General features: G+C 42.8%; 1 protein-coding gene and 1 long non-coding RNA gene across 5 annotated transcripts in view; one reads left to right on the top strand and one right to left on the bottom strand.

The window, feature by feature from the left end:
- Window positions 1-22,827, top strand: part of DHRSX (dehydrogenase/reductase X-linked) — a 474,272-nt gene that overhangs the window by 188,673 nt on the left and 262,772 nt on the right. The window contains exon 1 of one of the 4 annotated variants that reach the window (XM_056558833.1): window positions 19,837-19,885. The exons of the other annotated variants lie outside the window; for them this stretch is intronic. Within the exon in view, the coding sequence (XP_056414808.1) occupies window positions 19,852-19,885 (34 nt within the window). The 5' untranslated portion in view covers window positions 19,837-19,851. Of the gene's footprint in view, window positions 1-19,836; window positions 19,886-22,827 lie in introns of those variants that run through there. 4 annotated transcript variants of the gene reach the window in all.
- LOC130356835 (uncharacterized) lies at window positions 116-21,015 on the bottom strand. The gene is made up of 3 exons (XR_008889011.1): window positions 20,927-21,015; window positions 13,576-13,677; window positions 116-403 (listed from the first exon to the last, which is right to left on the bottom strand). It is a non-coding gene; the product is annotated as an uncharacterized LOC130356835 (long non-coding RNA).

Genomic DNA, 22,827 nt, shown 5'->3' with positions numbered 1-22,827 from the left:
TATGTTGGTTGCTGTGCTCACTCCACCCCAAAATAGAGCACCAATAACATCACATAAATAGAAAATGTTTATTGAGATTACAGTTTAAAAACCATAAAAATGCATACACAAAGAATACAAGGCACAAGATACATTCAAGGAAAATATATGCAGAGGAACGGTTACAGGACACAATGGCAGCTAGAGAAAGATTGAACAGTCAGATGACCATGCTGAAAATATGGAAAAGGAGACTACAAATACTGTATGTTGTGCAAGGATAACACACGGCCTAAAGAAGTCATTAGAACATGTAAGGCCTCATTCACGTTGCTGTTGGACTCGGCTATTCTAAGTTCAATCGGCAATCCCAACATCATGAGACAGAGTTTCATAGTCTCACTGCTCTTACAGTAAAGAATACCTGTAAAGATTAGAAATAAACATTTAGGGTACATTCACGTGTACAGGATCTGCTGCATATTTTCTGATTTTGCTATCCATTGAATTCAATAGGCAACAAAATCAGCTGCACAAAATATACAGCACAAATATGCAGCAGATCCTGTACGCTTGAACATACCCTTAAATGGGTACTCCGCTGCTCAGCGTTTGAAACAAACAGTTCCAAAAGCTGGAGCCGGCGCTGGGAGCTTGTGACATCATAGCCCTGCACCCTCATGACGTCACATCCCGCCCCCTCAATGCAAATCTATGGGAGGTAGCATGACTGCTGTCACTCCCCCTCCCATAGACTTAAATTGAGGGGGTGGAAAGTGATGTCATGAGGGGTGGGGCTATGACATTGTGTTTAGAATGGTTAATAGGACCTGAGCTCACAGGTCCTTCAACCACTGACTGTAGCTAAGTGCAGAGAGCAGGGGAGCGACAGCAGAGGTCACAGGAGCTCCTATCCACTTCCACATGTACAGTACACGTGTGGAAGTGGACCGGATGTGGTGAAGAATGGAGGAGATAGCTGCTGCCATTGGAAGAGATACTAAGGTCAGTGATACCATTAGAAGTGGTGGTGGTTGATGGGGTTAGTGCTCCTATTAGAACAGCTGCCATTGGAAGAGGTGCTTAGGGGATCAGTGCTGCCATTGGAAGAGGTGCTTAGGGGATCAGTGCTGCCATTGGAAGAGGTGCTTAGGGGATCAGTGCTGCCATTGGAAGAGGTGCTAAGGGGATCAGTGCTGCCATTGGAAGAGGTGCTTAGGGGATCAGTGCTGCCATTGGAAGAGGTGCTAAGGGGATCAGTGCTGCCATTGGAAGAGGTGCTAAGGGGATCAGTGCTGCCATTGGAAGAGGTGCTAAGGGGATCAGTGCTGCCATTGGAAAAGGTACTGAGGGGGCAGTGCTGCTGTAAGTAGGGAAGGTGTGAAAACTGTCAGCTTGGGAATGGGCCCAGGACTGCTCATTGGGGGGGGGGGTGCTGGTTTGTTGCTGTTAGAGTATTTGTTATTTATTGATGTATTTGTGGTGTTGGTTTGTTGCTAGAGAGTATTATGTCAATTGTGTGGTGGTATTTGGTTGGAGCTATTTGGAGTAATATGGGTGCTAAAGAGTGCTGTTTGGTATTGGGTAGTATGTGTTTGTCAGTGTATGTCCAGTGTCAGCATTATAGAAGCAGACAGCTACCACTCTGGACTCAAACACAACTGTTAGGACTCTTCCTGGGAAATATAAGCATATGCTTCCCTGGTGGGTTTAATTTTGCCTACGTCTTCACGTCTGCAGCCTTAAAGGGGTACTCCCGTGTCCCCAGCGTTCTGAACATTTTGTTCTGAACGCTTGGAGCGAGTGGCCGTGATCGTGACGTCCCAGCCACGCCCTTGTGATGTCATGCCACACCCCCTACATTCATGTCTATGGGAGGGGGCATGCTGGCTGTCACACCCCTTCCCATAGACATGAATGGAGGTGTGTGACATCACGAGGGGCATGGTCGGGACATCACCACCACTGCCGCCGGAACCCGACGTTTGTTTAGAATGGGTGCTGCAGGAGATTGCGGTGCGCCCAAGCGGCCGGATCAGACATCTTATTCGCTATCCATAAGATGTCTAGCAGCGGAGTACCCCTTCAAAGGAAAACTGTCAGCTTGCTCCCCCCGCACTAACCAGTGGTACTGGCCGCCCAGCTCATTTATATTCCTCCCCAATATTGATGAGCTGGGCGGCACTGCGCCCGGTGACGTCAGAGTGCCAGTTACGCTGCCAGTGCCAGTTACCGCCTAATTGGCATATACAGAAAAATGAAGATTTCGGCCGAACGGCTGGGTGGATCCGGGCACAATAGGCATCAAACTGATCAGCGCCCCATCAGCCAGTACCGCTGGTTAGTGCGGGGTGACCAAACTGACAGTTTTTCTTTTAATCTTTACCATTGGACCTGTCCAGGGAATAGATTCAGTTTCAGCTTTACTTCTAACATATGTATTAAACAACTGGTGTCTACCTACGCCATTGTTGCGTTTTAATAGAACTGAATACTTTCGTGATGACACTTGTGGTGCCCGCACATTACAGAGCTTGCGGCTTTGTAGCGGCATAATAATAGATAATGCCTGCTTCTATAAAGAAAGAATATTGGTTAAATCAGAGCTTATTATTTATGAAGATAATTACACCCCATCTACAGTCACCGTGTTCCACGAAATATAGAGTCTAAAATCTGAAATGATGTGCTTCATAAAAGATGAAAATAAGAAATAATTTAGATTTTGTCTTTAATGGTGTTATTTCAGCTTTCAATGGATCCCTGCTGGGCTCTTATCGTAACTTGTACATCCTTTGTTTTTTATTCCAACTTTGTTTTCCTTTTTTATTAGTTCCAGATTTCTACAATAAATCAGAAGTTTTAAAGGTAGATAAAACCTTTTTAAGCCACTTTAAAGGGGTTATCCAGGAAAAAACTTTATTTATATATGTATATATATATATATGTATGTATATATATATATATATATATATATATATATATATATATATATATATGTATATATATATATATATATATATATATATATATAAATTGGCTCCAGAAAGTTTAACAGATTTGTAAATTACTTCTATTAAAAAAATCTTAATCCTTTCAGTACTTATGAGCTGCTGAAGTTGAGTTGTTCTTTTCTGTCTAAGTGCTCTCTGCTGACACGTGTCTCAGGAACCGCCCAGTTTAGAAGCAAATCCCCATAGCAAACCTCTTTTGGGTGCAGTTCCTGAGACAAGCAGAGATGTCAGCAGAGAGCACTGTTGCCAGGCAGAAAAGAACAACTCCACTTTACTAGCTGATAATTATTGGAAGGATTAAGATTTTTTAATAGAAGTAATTTACAAATCTGTTTAACTTTCTGGAGCGAGTTTATATAATAATAAAAAACTTTTTTTCCCCTGGAATACCCCTTTAACACGTGTTTCTAGGTGTAGACATCTCCATAGGTATGTGTAAAACCTGAGTTAGGCTGGGTTCACACTACGTTTTCTCCCATACGGGAGCGCATACGGCAGGGGGGAGCTAAAACCTCGCGCTCCCGTATGCCTTCGTATGCGCTCCCGTATGTCATTCATTTCAATGAGCCGGCCGGAGTGAAACGTTCGTTCCGGTCGGCTCATTTTTGCGCCGTATGCGCTTTTACAACCGGACCTCAAACCGTGGTTGACCACAGTTTTAGGTCCGGTTGTAAAAGCGCATACGGCGCAAAAATGAGCCGACCGGACCGAACGTTTCACTCCGGCCGGCTCATTGAAATGAATGACATACGGGAGCACATACGTATGCCCCTGCCGTATGCGCTCCGGTATGGGAGAAAACGTAATGTGAACCCACCCTTAGGCTGGGTTCACACCACGTTCTTCAAATACGGTTACCGTATACGGTTTTTCACTAAAAAAACGTATGGCAAAAACCGTATGCAACCGTATACAACCGTATGACTCCAAATACGTTTTTTTCCCGTATACGGTTCCAAAACGTATGTACGGTTCTATCCGTTTGCATCTGTTTTTGCCAACGGTTTTGCTATTTTGTTGGAATTAGTTTTCAAGCAATTTAATAAAATTACTATTGTTCTATTGAAATTCCTTCTGCGCATGTGTCAACTCCAAAAACGGATTAGAAAAACCGTGTGCAACCGTATTCTGAAATTCTGTGTACGGTTCTCATAGACAACAATGTTAAAAGAACCGCATACGGTTCGCATACTGTTTTCCAACCGGAGGCAGAAATGTGGTCGACAGCGTTTTTGCCTACGGTTGAAAAATCGGCAAAACCATATCCGAGGCAAAACGGATGCAACCGTACACAACATTTGGAATACGGTTTACAATGCATTCTCTATGCATCCGGTTTCGGATACGGTCGTATACGTTTTTTGCGGAAAACCGTATATGGTTACCGTGTTTGAAAATCGTAGTGTGAACCCAGCCTTATCCTGAAAAACATTTCAAAACTGCTCAGGGAGTAAACAGAGCAACCTGTACTCATGTGCCACTGATCACAGTAGTCTCACGTGGTATTACATGCGGTCCTTACATGTTAAAGGGGTTATCCACGCGTCACAGTCATGTCTGTGTGCTGGGCCTGCCTCCAAACCTTACTGCACACACAGGGCTGCTGCCGGGTAGCCCTGTGTGTACGCTGTGTATACTCTGTGTGTCCCTACCTTCAAGGTGGAAACAACATTTTTGTGAAAAAAAATCCCCAAAAAACTAAACAAACCTGCCGCATGACATTTATTTGGGCCAAAAAACACTTGCTAGATGTTAGCTGGCAGTCATTGTTATGGCATTTTTGGAAAAGCCGTGTGAACAGATATTGGGGTTTTCCCTTGAATTATTCAGTAAAATTCCTTTATATGATAAAAGAATCACATGACATGTAAAGGAAAAATGCCGAATAGAAAACTAATACACATTTTTTATTTTTTTTTTAAGAATTCTAAACAAACAGCTTCTTGAGTGAAAAATGAGGGGGCAGATATTTGGTGATGTTTCTTCTGTTGTTTTGTTTGTGGTTTAAATCTTTATATATATTTTTTTTACTTAGTATATGATCTTAAAGGGGTACTCCGCTGCTCAGCATTTGGAACAAACTGTTCCGAACACTGGAGCCGGGAGCTTGTGATGTCATAACCCCGCCCCCTCATGGTGTCACACCCCGCCCCTTCAATGCAAGTCTATGAGAGGGGCTGTGCTCCAAAAATGCTTAGCAGCAGAGTACCCCTTTAAGCACCAAACCCTTAATATCCACAGCTTTTACACCACATGTGACAATACTTTTTAAAGGGGTACTCTGGTGGAAAACATTTATTTATTTATTTTGTAAATCAACTGGTGCCAGAAAGTTAAACAGATTTGTAAATTACTTCTATTAAAAAATCTTAATCCTTCCAGTACTTGTTAGCTGCTGAATTATACAGAGGAAATTATTTTCTTTTTGGAACACAGAGTTCTCTGCTGACATCATGACCACAGTGCTCTCTGCTGACATCTCTGTCCATTTTAAGAACTGTCCAGAGTAGGAGAAAATCCCCATAGCAAACATATGCTGCTCTGGACAGTTCCTAAAATGGACAGAGATGTCAGCAGAGAGCACTGTGGTCATGATGTCAGCAGAGAGCACTGTGCTCGTGATGTCAGCAGAGAGCACTGTGTTCCAAAAAGAAAATAATTTTCTCTGTAGTATTCAGCAGCTAACAAGTGCAGATCCTTCCTAAGCATGTCCATTTCTGTCTGCCAGGTACATACTAAAATCAACTTATGGTGGAGAACCCCTTTAAAGACTGATATAGAACCTTGGGAAATATTGAACACCCCCAGATCTGTCAGTGGGCGGGAGCTGTGTATATCTGAGTGATGGTGTACAGGGACGGTATCATGATTAATCTCATGTAAACTTACGTTTAATAACACCTTGTTATAGATCTTGTTTTATGAGCTTGGAAAGCAGAACATTCATGATCAATCCTTTGTTTCATTGCCTCTGTGGTTGCTGAAATGATATCCTTTAGTGTATTATACTCGAAAACACTTAAATGTCCCCAACACCTACCACAGAGGATGAAGTATAAAACTTTGGTGACAAGGTCTTGAAGGTGTTCCTTGTTGTGGGTGGATCAGGTGCAGCCCTATAATACATCTTTTTGTAGCCGTACAAAGATTACAGCTTGCAGTATTAAATTCCTTGGAGCATCTGTCAGAGTTGTTGCTTTTTATAGGGCGAATTATATTCTTATATGATAATGCTCTATAATCCTGAACTTTTGCCTGTTGTTAATCAAAACTGTCCTATAAATATGAATTGGAGGCCCCAATGTGGGCTATGTACATTTGATAAACATCTAATGCATTTTATGGTTCAAACAGTGAAGCTTTATTATAAGCCAAAAACTATAACCAATACAAACTAAAATACATAGATACTCAAAACACAGGGATGACGAACAAGGTAAATCAAATAACAGGGTACAGTACAAGAAAAATAAAAGAGCTGCAATCTCAATAAGGCACAATCCTAAATCGCACCCGAGACATTTAGTAGAGAGACATAGAGGCGTGAACATTTGGACAGTATGAAGAAGACATCCAAGGATTCCATACTCGTTCCATGTGCTTCTTATGATAGAGTTGGTCAAGTCGAGGACAGCAGAAAAAGATGGGACAGACTTCCTCCACTGAGAAGCCAGGTGAATACAGGCGACTAATAAAAAAAAAAATGTTGGGCAAGCTTTAAAGGAAATCGGTCTCCTGTTCACCCACACTAAACCCAATACACCGGGTGAAAAGGAGACTGATGCAGGGTCTCTGACTCGTATACGTACCTGCAGTCTTGCGCCTGGTCCCTCTAAAGATCTTCTTCTGTCTACGGTGAATTGTGCGCTGGAGGTGGCCTGCCGGCTGGATTTGAATGCTCATGGGTGCTGGTCACATGAGCGCTTGTGCCTACTGAGCGCTCACGTGATCAGCGCCCATGAATATTCAGATCCTGCGGCGGGCTTGCCTCCAGCGTGCAATTCAACGCAGAAAGAAGTGTATCTTCGGAGGGACCAGGCGCCTGACTGCAGATATAAGTATATAAGTCAGAGACCACGCATCGGTCTCCTGTTCCCCTGCACCATTACCCGGTGTATGGGGTTTAGTGCAGGTGAACAGGTGACCGTTTTCCTTTAAGGTATGGTAAGACATTCTAGATTACCTCCCTCCTAATAGACAAATAGGAAGGAGGCCACGGGGAAATTTATATTGAGTAATCTCAATCAATGAGACAAAAAAAATGCGGCCCGGCAACTCCACCATGTGTGATACATAGAGCCAGAGGACAGACATAGAGAGACACAGAAGAGTATATTGCATGGAGTAGGGATCGACCGATATTGATTTTTTAGGGCCGATATCGATAATCTGTGAACTTTTAGGCCGATAGCCGATAACTTATACCGATATTCTGGTATAAGCTATCAGCTATTTCTCACCCGACCACCACCCACCCCCCCGGCCCCGCAGAAGCCGCTGCAGAAGTGGGCACTTTAAATCAATGAACTGCAGCAGCTTTTGCGGGGCCAGAGACCGCCACCCGCTTCTCTCCCCCTGCCGGTCCGGAGTCCAATTACCGCCGCTGCCCCATTGCCTCCCCCATCCCCGGTTTTATAATTACCTGTTCTCGGGGTCCGCGCTACATCTGGCTCCGGCGGCGTCCTGAGCTGGCACTGTGCGCACTGACGGTGATGTCGCGTTGAGGACGTCACTCGTCATTGCGCAGCGCACAGCAATAGCGCAGGACGCTGCAGGAGCCAGAAGTAGCGCGGATCCCGGGAACAGGTAATTATAAAACTGGGGATAGGGGAGGCAATGTAGCGGCGGCGGTCTCTGGGTGGGGCGGGGAATTATCGGCAAGGTAATTGCCAATACCGATTAAAGTCCAAAATCGTGAATATTGGCCGATAATATCAGCCAAACCGATAATCAGTCGATCCCTAGCATGGAGTCGCATTGGCATTGGAACAAAATAGGCTCTGTGGTAAACTTTTAAAGAGTTCTCCGCTAAAGAAACTTGCCAACTACCCTTCCTAATAACTGTACAACAATCCTGCCATTGGGGTAGAGAGAGGCCGACTCTAATTTTACTCTCTTTAATGCATTTTATGGTGTAATGTCGCTCTGCCAATGGCTGATGTTGGGGCAAAAAGGATGGGACATGTTGGACTTGCGTTAGATAAGCTACCAACAGAGGTAAGAATGCTGTCAGTTAAAAAAAAGTGTTCATATGTGAATATACAAAGTGCACTACTTTCATATCCTCCTGGTTTACCAAAATATGTTAACATTTATTTGCTAGCCTATCCGTTAGAGGGGTACTCCGATGGAAAACTTTTTAAATCAACTGGTGCCAGAAAGTTAAACAGATTTTTAAATGACTTCTATTAAAAATTCTTAATCCTTCCAGTGCTTATTAGCAGCTGCATACTACAGAGGAAATACTTTTCTTTGGGGATTTCTTTTCTGTCACGACCACAGTGCTCTCTGCTGACACCTCTGTCCATTTTAGGAACTGTCAAGAGCAGCATAGGTGTTACGCCGAGCACTCCGGGTCCCCGTTCCTCCCCGGAGCGCTCGCAGCATCCTCTCATTTGCAGCGCCCCGGTCAGACCTGCTGACCGGGTGCGCTGCAATATCACTCCCAGCCGGGATGCGATTCGCGACGCGAGAGGCGCCCGCTCGCGATGCGCATCCCGGCTCCCGTACCTGACCCGTTCCCCGTCTGTGTTGTCCCGGCGCGCGCGGCCCCGCTCCTTAGGGCGCGCGCGCGCGCCGGGTCTCTGCAATTTAAAGGGCCACTACGCCACTGATTGGCGCAGCAGGCCTAATCAGTGTTATCACCTGTGCACTCCCTACTTATACCTCACTTCCCCTGCACTCCCTCGCCGGATCTTGTTGCCATTGTGCCAGTGAAAGCGTTCCCTTGTGTGTTCCTAGCCTGTGTTCCAGACCTCCTGCCGTTGCCCCTGACTACGACCCTTGCTGCCTGCCCTGACCTTCTGCTACGTCCGACCTTGCTCTTGTCTACTCCCTTGTACCGCGCTTATCTTCAGCAGTCAGAGAGGTTGAGCCGTTGCTGGTGGATACGACCTGGTTGCTACCGCCGCTGCAAGACCATCCCGCTTTGCGGCGGGCTCTGGTGAATACCAGTACCAACTTAGAACCGATCCACCAACACGGTCCACGCCAATCCCTCTCTGGCACAGAGGATCCACCTCCAGCCAGCCGAATCGTGACAATAGGTTTGCTATGGGGATTTTCTCCTGCTCTGGACAGTTCCTAACATGGACAGAGGTGTCAGCAGAGAGCACTGTGGTCAGACAGAAAAGAAATCCAAGAAGAAAAGAATTTCCTCTGTAATATACAGGCGCTAATATGTACTGGAAGGATTTAAAAAAAAAAAATAAAGTTTTCCACCGTAGTACCTCTTTAGGTTATGGCTTCAAAACCAGCCGATGGCTAAAATGAACTGAATAGTTGTCTTAGTGTTGTGTAATATATAGTCACATGTAATAGATTTTTATTCTACAAACTCTGTTTCATTCGTCTCAATGGGTTGCAGGTGTTTCACATGTGAGGGTCTATTCACATGGCAGAATTTCTGTTTGCGAAATTCCCCCTCAAATTAAAGCCCATAGGAGGAGATTTATCAAAGCTGTCTATGTCCCGCATCAATATAGACCAAACTACAGAGGGTTAGGCCGGTCTATTGTGCGCCTAATTTATCAAAAGTCGCACGGCTCTTGATAAATTCTGCGCAAGGACTTCGGGATCTATGCTTTAGACTGTATGTAAACCTGCTCCAGCATGGTCTGACATTTCGGTGTACTTTCAGCCGATGCGACTTGTCGCTGAAAAGTCGCTTTTTATAAATTCAGCACCAATGCATTTTTCTGTCTAAAATAGACTAGAATGCATCATGTTCTAAAAATCCTCTAAAGCAAAAGTCGCACATATTTAGACTGCGACTTTCTGTGCGACAATTTTAGACGGGAAAAACCAGTCTAAGTCCTTTGATAAATCTCCCCCATAGACTTCTATGGGATTCCGCACTCCCATTCACACTTCTGAATTATTGCTTTCGGAATTCCGCTAGTGGAAATTCAGAAATGTGAATGGGAGTGCGGAATCCCATAGAAGTCTATGGGCTTTAATATGAGTGTGAAGTCCCCAAGTGGAAATTCTGCCATGTGAATAGACCCTAACAATTTGGTACAGTTTAAGCCTGTTGAAAAACATGATTGCTCTCAGTGAGAAATAAGAGAACACATATACTGGTAACTCATTCATCTACCATGGGAAATGGTTAATATTAAACTTCAAAAAAAATCTGGTTGTAAGCGATGTCCCTCTTGGATGCTGTGTTTTTTAGGAAGCGCAACCAATTTATTAAAGGTAAAGTGGAACTCTTACACTGACGTATAATCAGAATGTCCCCTTAACAGCTCATTAACTTCAGATACATCTTGTTCTTTTACTTGCTCCCTTACTGCACTCACTTGCCGCACACTTTTTATGTATGCTAAGCATTTGTACACTTCTGAATTATATATAAACTAAAGAGGAGCCAATCTATCTGTATAAGGCTAAGTTTCTACTTGTTTTTTTGTCCTGCGTTTTTTGGTTTGAAAAAAACGCCTGAAAAAATGGCAGTGCAATTTCCTGCATCTGGCGTTTTTTCTGGCGGTTTTTTATTTGTGTGGAAATTGTACCTTGGCAGTTTTTTTTGGTACCCAAAATTTGTTGGGTACCAAAAAAAAAAAAAAAAAGGATGCAGTAGTGTTGGAAAAATTTTTATTTAACGAAATTTATATATTTTATAACAAAATTTTGATTAATTTGTAATAAAGTGTGTGTGTGTTTCACTTTTTTTCTCTGTTTTTATGTTTTTTTTAGGTAGTACTACTCCTCCCAGCATGGAACAGACTGTTGCATGATGGGAGTAGTAGTACCTGAACTAATAGACATATCGCCCCGGGTGTCAGTTGTGACACCCAATGCGATTGTCCATAATATAGCAGAGATGCGGAGCGGCTCTATACAGCACTCACATCTCTGCACTTTACTCCAGCCAGTGATGTGAATAGAACATTCATATCTTCCGCCCAGAGTGGTGATTGGCCGTATGGTGGCAGCCAATCACAGCTCTGAGGGAAATATGAATGAGTAAGTGGCCGGCCGGAGTATAGTGCAGAGATGCGGAGCACAGGAGAAAGCCGCTCCATCTCTGCAATAGATTGGATGATCGCATTGGGTGTCAGTAGTGATACCCACTGTGATCTTTCCTTAACTGCAGGTACTACTACTCCCAACATGGAGCACGCTCTGCTCCATGCTGGGAGCTGTAGTAACTGCATTAATAGACAGATTGCAGCGAGTGTAATTTCTGACGCCTGTGACGATCTGTCTATTAATGCAGGTGCTACAGCTCCCAGCATGGAGCAGAGCGTGCTCCGTGTTGGGAGTAGTAGTACCTGCAGTGAAGGAAAGATCACAGCGGATGTCACTCCTGACACCTGCTGTGATTCTCCTGTATAATGTATAGATGCGGCCGCTCTTCTCTGTTCCCCTGCACTGACGTGTATATATACACCTATTCATATATCCCATAGAGAGCTGTGATTGGCTGGAACCATCTGGCCAATCACAGCTCTGTGGGAAATATCAATAGTTGTATATATACGGCAGTGCAGGGACCATAGAAGAGCGGCCGCATCTATACATTATACAGGAGGATCGCAACGGGCGATCTGTCAATTAGTACAGTTACTACTGCTCCCATCATGACTAAGGAAATCCTGAAAACATGACCTGTTGGGGGGACTAGAGGACCCCGCTTGAGAAACACTGCTGTAAAGCATGGATGACACAAAAGCTTTGTAGGTGCACGTTGAATGTGTCCATAGTCTTACATTGTCTGATGAAGGAAAAAAGAGGGTCTTTTGACCTATTTCTTGAATAGCTTAGTAGGCTATGCTATTGCAACCAGTGGGGCTCTAAAAAACATATCCATTAAAAAGATACCATATTAGCGTATTGATGGACTTTGATGAATACTAAAGTATGCCATCTGTTAGATATATCATGAACTATTCAGTGGCTTATCTGTTGACCAGATGTCATTATATTCTGTGCTTTCATGTCTTACAATGGCGTCTGTCATCAATGTCAGACAGTGTTTATACTTAAAGGGGTACTATACTTAACTTTCAGTACTTATTAGCAGCTGTATGCTACGGAGGAAATTCTTTACTTTTTGAATTTCTTTTTTGTCTGGTCCACAGTGGGGTCTCCTAGCAGAGCAGTGTGTGTCCCCCGATCCCCGTGATCGTGACAAACACACTGCACTGCTCAGGATTTTTCTGTGCGAAACACTGCCATCAGCTAGTCAGATCGCTGTGAGGGGTGGGGGGGGGATGCCACGAGTAGCGTCCAGTATCTGCATTACGCACATGTACATCATAGGTCGGGAAAACCTTCCGGGTCATAACATATGTATGTCATAGGTCGGTAAGGGGTGAAAGGGGTACTGCAGAGAATTATTATAATTTTTTTTTTTTTAAAGCAACTGGTGCTGGAAAGTTATACTGCTTTGTAAATTGCTTCTTATTTTATCAGCAGCTGTATGCTCCAGAGGAAGTTGTGTAGGTCTTTACAGTCTGATCACTAAAAATAGTAAAAAACGTATTAACTGCTGTATGCTTCAGAGGAAGTTGTGTAGGTTTTTTTCCATTCTGACCATAGTGCTCTCTGCTGACACCTCTATCCGTGTCAGGAACTGTCCAGAGCAGGAGACCTTTGCTATGGGGATTTGCTCCTGTTCTGGACAGTTCCTGACACAGACAGAGGTGTCAGCAGAGAGCACTATGGTCAGACTGGAAAAAAACCTACACAACTTCCTCTGAAGCATACAGCAGTTAATACGTTTTTTACTATTTTTAAATAGACGTGACTTTAAAGGGGTACTCCGGTGGAAAACTTTTTATTTTTTATTTTTTTTAAATCAACTGGTGCCAGAAAGTTAAACAGATTTGTAAATTACTTCTATTAAAAAAATCTTAATCCTTCCAGTACTTATTAGCTGCTGAATGCTACAGAGGAAATTATTTTCTTTTTGGAACACAGAACTCTTTGCTGAAATCCCGACCACAATGCTCTCTGCTGACATCTCTGCTCTGGACAGTTGCTGCTCTGGACAGTTCCTTAAATGGACAGAGATGTCAGCAGAGAGCACCGTACTTATGATGTCAGCAGAGAGCACTGTGTTCCAATAAGAAAATAACTTCCTCTGTAATATACAGCATCTAATAATTACTGGAAGGATTTAGATTTTTTAATATAAGTAAATTTACAAATCTGTTTAACTTTCTGGCACCAGTTGATAAAAAAAAAAAATATATATATATACAACGGAGTACCCCTTTAACTTTCCACCACTAGTTAATTTGAATTCTTTTTTTCTTTTGGAGTACCCCTTTAACACCAATGGCAAGCATTTATTCACATAGCTAATGTTTAGCCTTAATACAAAAATTTCATCTGGGCACTTTCAGCTTACATGCTACTATTTACTAGTGGTCTCCCACAACCACATCCTCTTCACCACATCTCTTAAGCCCACTGCATTCTCCCCGGGAAAGCGTTCCAAGGAGGACAAAAGCTGAAAAGGAAAACATTTATGCAGAATAGTTTAAAACACAAGCCAGACTCCACGTCTTATTAAACATACCAGATCCAGGTCTTACACATGGTCACTACATCCCGGCTTGTTTTGCTGGCATTCTCAGCATCCTCAGGGGATACATATGACTACTGGAATATATACTCCTTTTATTAGCAATATTCCTATTTCAAATCCCTTTCAGGTTTTTAGCAATTACAAATACAAATATATTTCTCCTATGTCTTACATCTTTTTTGCAGGGCGCCACAACAGAAATGGAAAGCAAAAAGATCTTTGTTTAGACTCTTGTTGCAGTATACCTCAACGGATTGGCTGTCTTTGATGTTGTGTGTACCTGGACTAATCTTTGTTCTCTGATTTGATGTAAAGGAGATTTGAGATATCTGTAGACTACTACAAGCATGGGGGACAAAAAGGAGTACTTCACATCTTGTCAGGTTTTAATACTTGGCACTAGCACTAAGAAAACAGATGTGTTTTATATGTAGTTTGTATCTGTGTTATTTTAATTTCAACATTTACAAATAGGAAGTGGATGAGATTACACATTTGAATGCTCCAGGCAGAGAGATACTGTATAGTGCTAATGTTAATGTCAGATGAAATGGATCTTGTTTTATCACTTAGTAATTAAAGTATCTGTATGTTGTACTTTGAACTGTGTTTGCAAACACCTATTTACAGTTACATAATATAGATGGTATAGGCCTGCACCATGCCATCTGCAGCATTTACCATCTATAACCTACAGAGGACGCTCTGGTGTAATGTATAGGCTTCTAAGCAGCATCTAAGCTGTTTACCTGAAAAAAATGGGGGAGGGGGTCTTGTTCTGATACCCCATTGGTATCCCCACAGCACAGTCACATAGTACTGATGAGATGTCGTAACTACCGGAGGCCAGCAAAAGCTGCTTTGGGTACCATCTGTATTGCCTGGAAGTAATACAATGCAATACAGGAGTACTGTAGTGTTTTATTAAGTGTATTAAAAAGGCTTAAATAAAAGGCTTAACATTGCCAAATTTAGAAATAACATACATCTGGTATGGACACTTTAAAGCCAGTTACAATAATGTAAAAATATTGCTTATACCACATGGGGGACATTTATCAAAGCATTTAGTATTTTTATATTTTTTTGCTTAAAATTGTCGCAAAAAAGTCACGTGTGCGACTACTCTATTTTTTGTGCGACTTTTTGATTGTCGTAAGTAAAAAAAGAAGAAACTTGCTTGCCAATTGACTTGATTTTTGACTTGCAGTGGTCGCATTGCATGAAAAAAACCTACTAAATTTACTCCAGCTCAGACATGGAGCAGAAAAAGCCACTACCAAAGCAAAAAAAGAAAAAGTGCTTAAGTGAACGAAATTTATCAACAGGCTGAAAGCAGTTGATAAATAAGTCGCACATAAGCAAAAAAAATTGTAAGAAAAAAAAAATAACTAAAAAAAGGAATACATAAGCAAACATTGATAAATGTCCCCCATGGTGAATACCTTAAGAAATGTATCTTATCCTAAAAAAGGGGCCTTATGAAGCTACACCCACAGTTTTCCAGTTATGGTCCTCATAATTTCATAGAAAATTTTTGTTTCTATGAAATATGCTTTTGTTGTGCAAAAGTAGTAAACTGTTTCTCTGGTAGCAGCATGAATGTATAAATATACTGTACTTACAATGACTGGTGTATGAATAATTATACTAAAAGTCAAAATTACTTTTGCTTTCTCCTGCTCTTTTCTTCAAAAATTTTATAAAATAAAAGTAGTGAGTTATAGGTACCCGGAAATAAAACATCTCTGTCAACAAAAAAATAAAAAAACAAACAAACAACTAAGCGCTTCGGAAATGCGACAATGAATAAATGGAAAAAAATAATAGTCCGGTCCTGAAAGGGATAGTAGTCATATATATGGTAATACATTTCACATGCACATATTATAGGCAGCATACAACAATATATTCATTGATGGTTGAAGTTTTTCTTATAAGCTTGCATTTATTTTCTACATTTTTCATGAATACTGTAACACATTGTGATTACTAGCCTACTGATAAGGTCTCGCAGTGTGCAATACAGTGTCCTATACTATGTAAATATAGCTAGATAGGTAGTTTACCATATTATAGAGAATAAAGCTTAAATTGTTGAAACCGATTATTCTTACAAATATAAATAGAGAAGTAATTTTTATTGATATTTACTTTAACTTGATATAATATATCAATATAATAAATCATGTTCCAAAACTATTGAATTTGAACACAACAGTGGTAAAATACGTTACTCAAAAAAATAAAGGGAATGCTAAGATAGCACATCCTAGATCTCAATGAATGAACTAATCGTATGGGATTCTTACGTCTTTACATAGTTGAATGTGCTGACAACAAAATCACACAAAAATTGTCAATGAAAATCAAATTTATCAACCCGGAGGTCTGGATATGGAGTCACATTCAAAATCAGAGTAGAAAACCACACTACAGGCTGATCCAACTTTGATGTAATGTCCTTTGAAACAAGTCAAAATGAGGTAGTGTGTGTGGCCTTCACGTGCCCGTATGACCTCCCTACAATGCCTGGGCATGCTCCTAATGAGGTGGCAGATGGTCTCCTCAGGGATGTCCTCCCAGACCTGGACTAAATAATCCGCCAACTCCTGGACAGTCTGTGGTGCAACGTGGCATTGGTGGATAGAGCGAGGCATGATGTCCCAGATGTGCTCAATCGGATTCAGGTCTGTGGAATGGGTGGGCCAGTCCATAGCATCAATGCCTTCTTCTTGCAGGAACTGCTGACACATTGCAGCCACATGAGGTCTAGCATTGTCTTGCATTAAGAGGAACCCAGGGCCAACCGCACCAGCATATGGTATCACAAGGGGTCGGAGGATCTCATCTCTGTACCTATTGGCAGTCATGCTACCTCTGGCAAGCACTGAAGGCTGTGCAGCCCCCCAAAGAAATGCCACCCCATACAATTACTGACCCACCGCCGAACCGGTCATGCTAGAGGATGTTGCAGGCAGCAGAATGTTCTCCACAGCGTCTCCAGACTGTCACGTTTGGGAATCTTGGTGTTCTCTGGCAAATGCCAAACATCCTGCACGGTGTTTGGCTGTAAGCACAACCCCCACCTGTGGATGTTGGGCCCTCATACCACCCTCATGGTGTCTGTTTCTGACCATTTGAGTGGACACATGCACATTTGTGGCCTTCTGGAGGTAATTTATGCAGGGCTCTGGCATTGCTCCTCCTGCTCTTCCTTGCATAAAGGCGGAGGTAGTGGTCCTGCTGCTGGGTCGTTGGCCTCCTACAGCCTCCACGTCTTCAGGTGTATTTGCCTGCCTCCTGGTAGCGCCTCTATGCTCTGGACACTACGCTGACAGACACAGCAAACCTCTTGCCGCAGCTCGCATTGATGTGCCATCTGGGACGAGCTGCACTACCTGAACCACTTGTGTTGGTTGTAGACTCCGTCTCATGCTACCACTAGAGGGAAAGCACCGCCAGCATTCAAAAGGGACAAAAACATCAGCCAGGAATCATAGGAACTGAGAAGTGGTCTGTGGTCACCACCTGCAGAACCACTCCTTTATTGGGTGTGTCTTGCTAATTGCCTACAATTTACACCTGTTGTCTGTTTCATTTGCACAACAGCATGTGAACTTGATTGTCAATCAGTGTTGCTTCCTGAGTGGACAGTGTGATTTCACAGAAGTGTGATTGACTTGGAAGTGTGATTTTACATTGTGTTGTTTAAAGTGTTCCCTTTTATTGTTTTGAGCAGTGTAGTAGTAAACTAGTATCTTTTGATATCACAGTATCTTGTTAGATAGGCTGACGTGCGGTATAATTGAGACCTGATCTCTTAGATTGCCATTTATTTAAAAAGCCTATTACAAGGCTGGAGGATCTTGTGGGGAGGACTGCATGAATGGTCGCTGATTCGTGGTCGAAACAAAAAAGCCTATGTGGCTCTCTTGCCCAGATATGAGGTTTTATCAGCTGTGCCTGTTGTAAGGTTATACGTGTCCTGGACTAATTTGAATCCATCTCCACTGAGGAGATCTTCAAGGTCCAGCAGTTCATAAACTGCAACACTACATACATTCATGGCCATAAATGTTGGCACTCCTGAAATCTTTCGAGAAAATGAAGTATTTCTCACAGAAAAGGATTGCAGTAACACATGTTTTGCTATATACACGTATATTCCCTTTTTGTGTGTTGAATCTATTGGAACTATGTCAAAAAGCACCCAGAAATGGATGGCAACAAAGCACTGGAGAGTTCTGAAGAGGCCAGCAATGAGTCCAGATCTAAATCCCACCTGTGGAGAGATCTTAAAATTGCTTTTGGGAAAAGAGAGACCTGAAGCAGTTTTCAAAGGAAGAGTGGTCCAACATTCCGGCTGAGAGGTGTTAGAAGCTTATTGATGGTTATAGGAAGAGACTAATTTTGGTTATTTTTTCTAAAGGGTGTGCAACCAAATATTAAGTTAAAGGTGCCAATAATTTTGTCCAGACCATTTTTGGAGTTTGGTGTGACATTCTGTCCAATTAGTTTTTTTTTTGCCTCGCTTTTTTGGTTTAGTTCCAATACACACAAAGGAAATAAACATGTGTATAGCAAAACGTGCCAACATTTACTGCCATGACTGTATATTGTGTACTAGCTGAGTATCCGGTGTTGCCCTGTTTTCCACCTAATCCTTGTGGGAGAGGAAAAGCAACAAAGGAGGAAGCTTTTGTCCTCATCTCCTAACCCCAAATCCCCTCCTCATATGCCGACCCAAAATCTCCTCTTTATATGTACCCCAAATCCCCTCCTCATGTTCTGTCTCCATATCCCGTCCTCGTATCCCAACCTCTTATCCCGTCCTCATATCCTGTCCTCCTGATGAAGAAATTGTAAGCCAAAAATAGAAGTGGGCGTGGTTTTGTGGGAGTGGGCGTGATTTTCAAGCCAGCCCGATATACAAAAAGGGTAGAAACTAAAAAGGGTGTGGCCTAAATTGTGGGTGTGTCTCCAAGATAGGGTGTGGCATGCGGGGAGGATATGGCTTACGAACCGAACTGACACATTCACCAGGGGATGCGGAGCTTGTGGAGTAAAGTACCAGAAGTCCTATATACTTGCATGGGACTTGAAACAAATATATTCTTCACATAAAGGGGTAGGTTAGTGTTAATTTAACTATCGTATATATTTAGTTGACATATAAGTAACATGTGACCAAGTATTATCGAAATATCTCCAGCCTTACGGAAGTTATGCTTGAACATACATTTCCTGTAGATTTGCATGGAACTGTACACAAAAACTCCAACCCTTGCAAAGGGTGTAGGCAAGGGTTAATTTACCCATCCTATGTTTGTAGTTGACATATTAGTAATGTGTACCAAATTTCATGTTTATATATTTAGCTGTATGGAAGTGATGCTGGAAAGCACACACACACATTGGGGGATATTTATCAAACTGTTTAGACTAGTTTAGACGGTCTATATTTGTCTCTCAGAAAGTCTCAGTCTTTTTAATCTAATCTAATAATATTTTATTTTAAAATTCTAAAATAATTCAGTTTATTCCCAAAAATCCATAATTTTTAAATATTTTGGTCATATATGTTTATCCTTGTAGATGTCTGGTGCACATTTTTTGTTTTTGTTTTCTATATTTTAGTGCTCCAATTTCACTTTTGCAGCTGATTTTAAGAAAGCGTATGAATTTACGCCATGCACATGGTGCAATTTAGTCTCTGGAGATTTCTCAAAAGGTGTAGTGGAAGCGTGGTGCAGTTTCCCATGGCAACCAATCAGATTTCTTCTTTAATTATTTAAATTTGTTGCGACCTGTGAAAAGATTAAAAAGCAATCTGATTGGTTGCTATGGTCAACTGCACCACATGTCATCAATCTCCCCCTTTTGAACTCCACAACACTATGCTGCTGAATAATAACTGTGCCTAAGGCTATGTTCTCACAACGGAATGTCCACACGGAGAATCTCTAAGCACACATTCCGTATAGTCCATATAGAAGAAAATAGTGAGTACGGCACTGCCGCGTACCTTATTTCTATAGCGGGAAGGCGTAGTGTGAATTGGGTCAACACCTGAACACTGGTAGTAGTAACCTGATGTCCGTGCTCTGTCCTCGGATAATCCAGAGAGGTAATCCAATGTAAAAAGAAGACTAGAGGAGGCACTGAAACTGCTGTTACTCGAAGTTTATTCCATCAGGTCATGGATACAACTGTGGCCGACGGGCCGTTTCTCGCTCACATGCGCTTAATCATGGCCAAATTCCGTACAGTGCATGTGCTGGCAGAATATTCCGGTGTTTGGACTGCACAGACATTTATGCATTCTGTGAGGCTTCCGCACAAAGAATGACCACATTTATTCTGAGCGGACAAGGAAAAAAGATTTTCCGTTCAGGAATGATCTGTCATGGAAATTTCACTGTGTCACTGAGCAGCAGAGTCTAAGCATTTGGGGCGGGGCCCCCGGTGCCGGCTTCAGCCATCGGAACAGTTTGTTCCAAACGCTGAGCAGCGGAGTACTCCCTTAAACTGCAACTCCCAGCATGCCATGCCAACCTTCTTGTCTGTGCATTTGTAAAGTAAAAATGTTAACAAAACATGAATTTGAACAAATAAGACAGGCTTAGGCTTATAAAGACATGGAGGCTGAGGAAAAGGTAGAACATTGAGGCTTGGGGGGGGGGGGGGAGGCATGCAAGAAAAGATGACAAAGATGGTAAACTGAGTTAGTTTAGGAGCCTGATTAGAAAATGTATATTAGAAGTTTGTGTGCATGGAACTTGTGACATTTTAGATGATTGTGTGGTGACCACGAGGTGTTGCAGTGAGTGGTGGAGTTGGATGGTATTAACCCCTGGGACAAGATGTTGTTTACCCCTAATGTTCATGACGCCAGGATGTGGTTGTTTGGTGTAAGATACCGCTGACAACCAACCAAAAACGGCGTATAGTAAATGAGAGTCCAAAGCTGGTTTTTGATTCAACTTGAACTTTTAATTGAAGAAGACAGAATAACAGTCTTTACAAATAGCCAACTTCCACAGAGGTGACCGGGACACAGGAAACATCTCAGGCTTGCTTGGACTTGTAGTTATTATAATGCTGTTGCAGGCCACTGTACTACTGTTATCACTTTGGTAGGGACAGTAGAGACTTGACTTATACTCACAGATTTGATGTGGCTGCCGGTTTATAGGCTTTGGCCTAGATATGCTGGACTCGACTTGTACTGGACTAAAGCCCATTGGTAGCTGGTTGCCTCCTGTTACCTGTGCCCATGGAACTCTGGGTATATCATGTGATCACACAGCACATGACATATCACATGACCTTAGGAAGGTCCTATACACTGTAAATATCCTAATAACCTTAATATACACTTTACATTCATTGTACAATGCTTATAATAGATGTACATACCTTATATACAACAGAATACAATATAATACCATAATGACAAGGGAGAGCCCTGCAGGAGACCCCTATGGACCTGAGGGACTCTACCTGAGGGGACATAAGGACTGTACAGAACCGTGTTCTGTACCGGGACACCACAATTGTCTCAGGCTGTGCGACTTTTGTGAGACTCTTCTTGTGCAACTTTTTTTTTTAGATAATAATTGTCTCAGGCTGTGCGACTTTTAAGAGACTTTTCTGGTCTAAAGTGCTGCAGAGAATAGACCCTAAAGTCTATTCACAAAATTTACTAAATGCCGTGTGACATAAATTGCACGGACAATAGGCCCATGCTCAGAGATTTTTCTCACCTAAAGTACTGCTGAGAATAGACAATAATAGTAAATCTCCCCCATTGAGTCAATGGGGGAGATTTACTATTATTGTACCTGTACGCCTGTGGGAATTCCGGTCCCCGCCGCTCGCCGGGAGGGGACCAGATCGGGATGCCTACTGAAATCCCCCCCATGTTAGTGATTGCAGGGTCAATCAGGTCCCCAGTGACCTGGAAAAAAAAGGGTGATAGGTGACATCTCGGACAGCACCTATCACCCTTTAGCAGCAGGAGTGAAGTGGCACTGTTGCCACCTCACGATCGTCCTGATTCGTCGGCCGTTGCCAGCCATCAAATCAGGACTCCTGCTGTGGGGGTGTCCCTAATGGCACCCGCTCTGCCCCTATTCTGGAGGGCGAGAGTTGGTGTTGGGAGTCGTTACCTGTAGTGGGGTCCCCTGATCCCCGGCATCGGCGGCAGGATCGGGGCCCCAGGAGAGGAGTCAGCGGCGGATGGATCCTGGAGCAGCAGCGAGGTAAGGCTGGCCTCCTGCTGTTGCTTAGCAACAACTCCCAGCATGCACAAAAGGGCATGCTGGGAGTTGTTGTCATGCAACAGCAGAAGGCACACTACAACTCCTAGCATGCCCTTTGGTACATTTTTTCTAAGAACAGATAGCCAAAAGGCATGCTGGGGGTTGTAGAAGGGTGCCTCCAGCTGTTGCATAACTACAAGTCCCTGCATGCCCTTCGACTGTCAGTGTATACTGAGAGCAACAGCTGAAGGCACACTGGTTGTGAAACACAGAGTTTACCTCACTCAGTGTTTTGCAACCAGTGTGCCTCCAGCTATTGCATAACTACAACTCCCAGCTTGCACGGACAGCCAAAGGCCATGCTGAGAGTTGTTGTTTTGCAACAGCTGGAGGTTTGCGCCCCCCCCCATTCACACGGGCAGGGTTTATAGCGAGAAGTAGCAAGTTTGAGAAGAAGCAAATTTTCCGCTGCGGCTCAAACTCCCAGCAGGAAATTCGCTGTGAACCCCCGCCAGTGTGAATGTACCCTAAAAACACTACACTACACCTACACAAAATAAAGAGTAAAACACTACATATACACATACCCCTACACAGTTACCCCCCCTCAATAAAAATGAAAAATGTCTGGTATGACAGTGTTTCCAAAAACGAAGCTTCCAGCTGTTGCAAGAAAAAACTCCCAGTATTGCCGGACAGCCATTGACTGAAACACTGCTGTAGGGTAATTTTGGTATCCTAGGCAAGTGTAATTTTTGCATTACGATCCGTGTCTATGCAAATCCCTAATCTAGGCGTCAAATGC

Source organism: Hyla sarda, chromosome 2 (genome assembly GCF_029499605.1).
Source record: "Hyla sarda isolate aHylSar1 chromosome 2, aHylSar1.hap1, whole genome shotgun sequence".
NCBI lineage: Eukaryota > Metazoa > Chordata > Amphibia > Anura > Hylidae > Hyla > Hyla sarda.
Note: the sequence above shows the minus strand (reverse complement) of the source record. Positions and strands in the feature narration are given on the sequence as shown.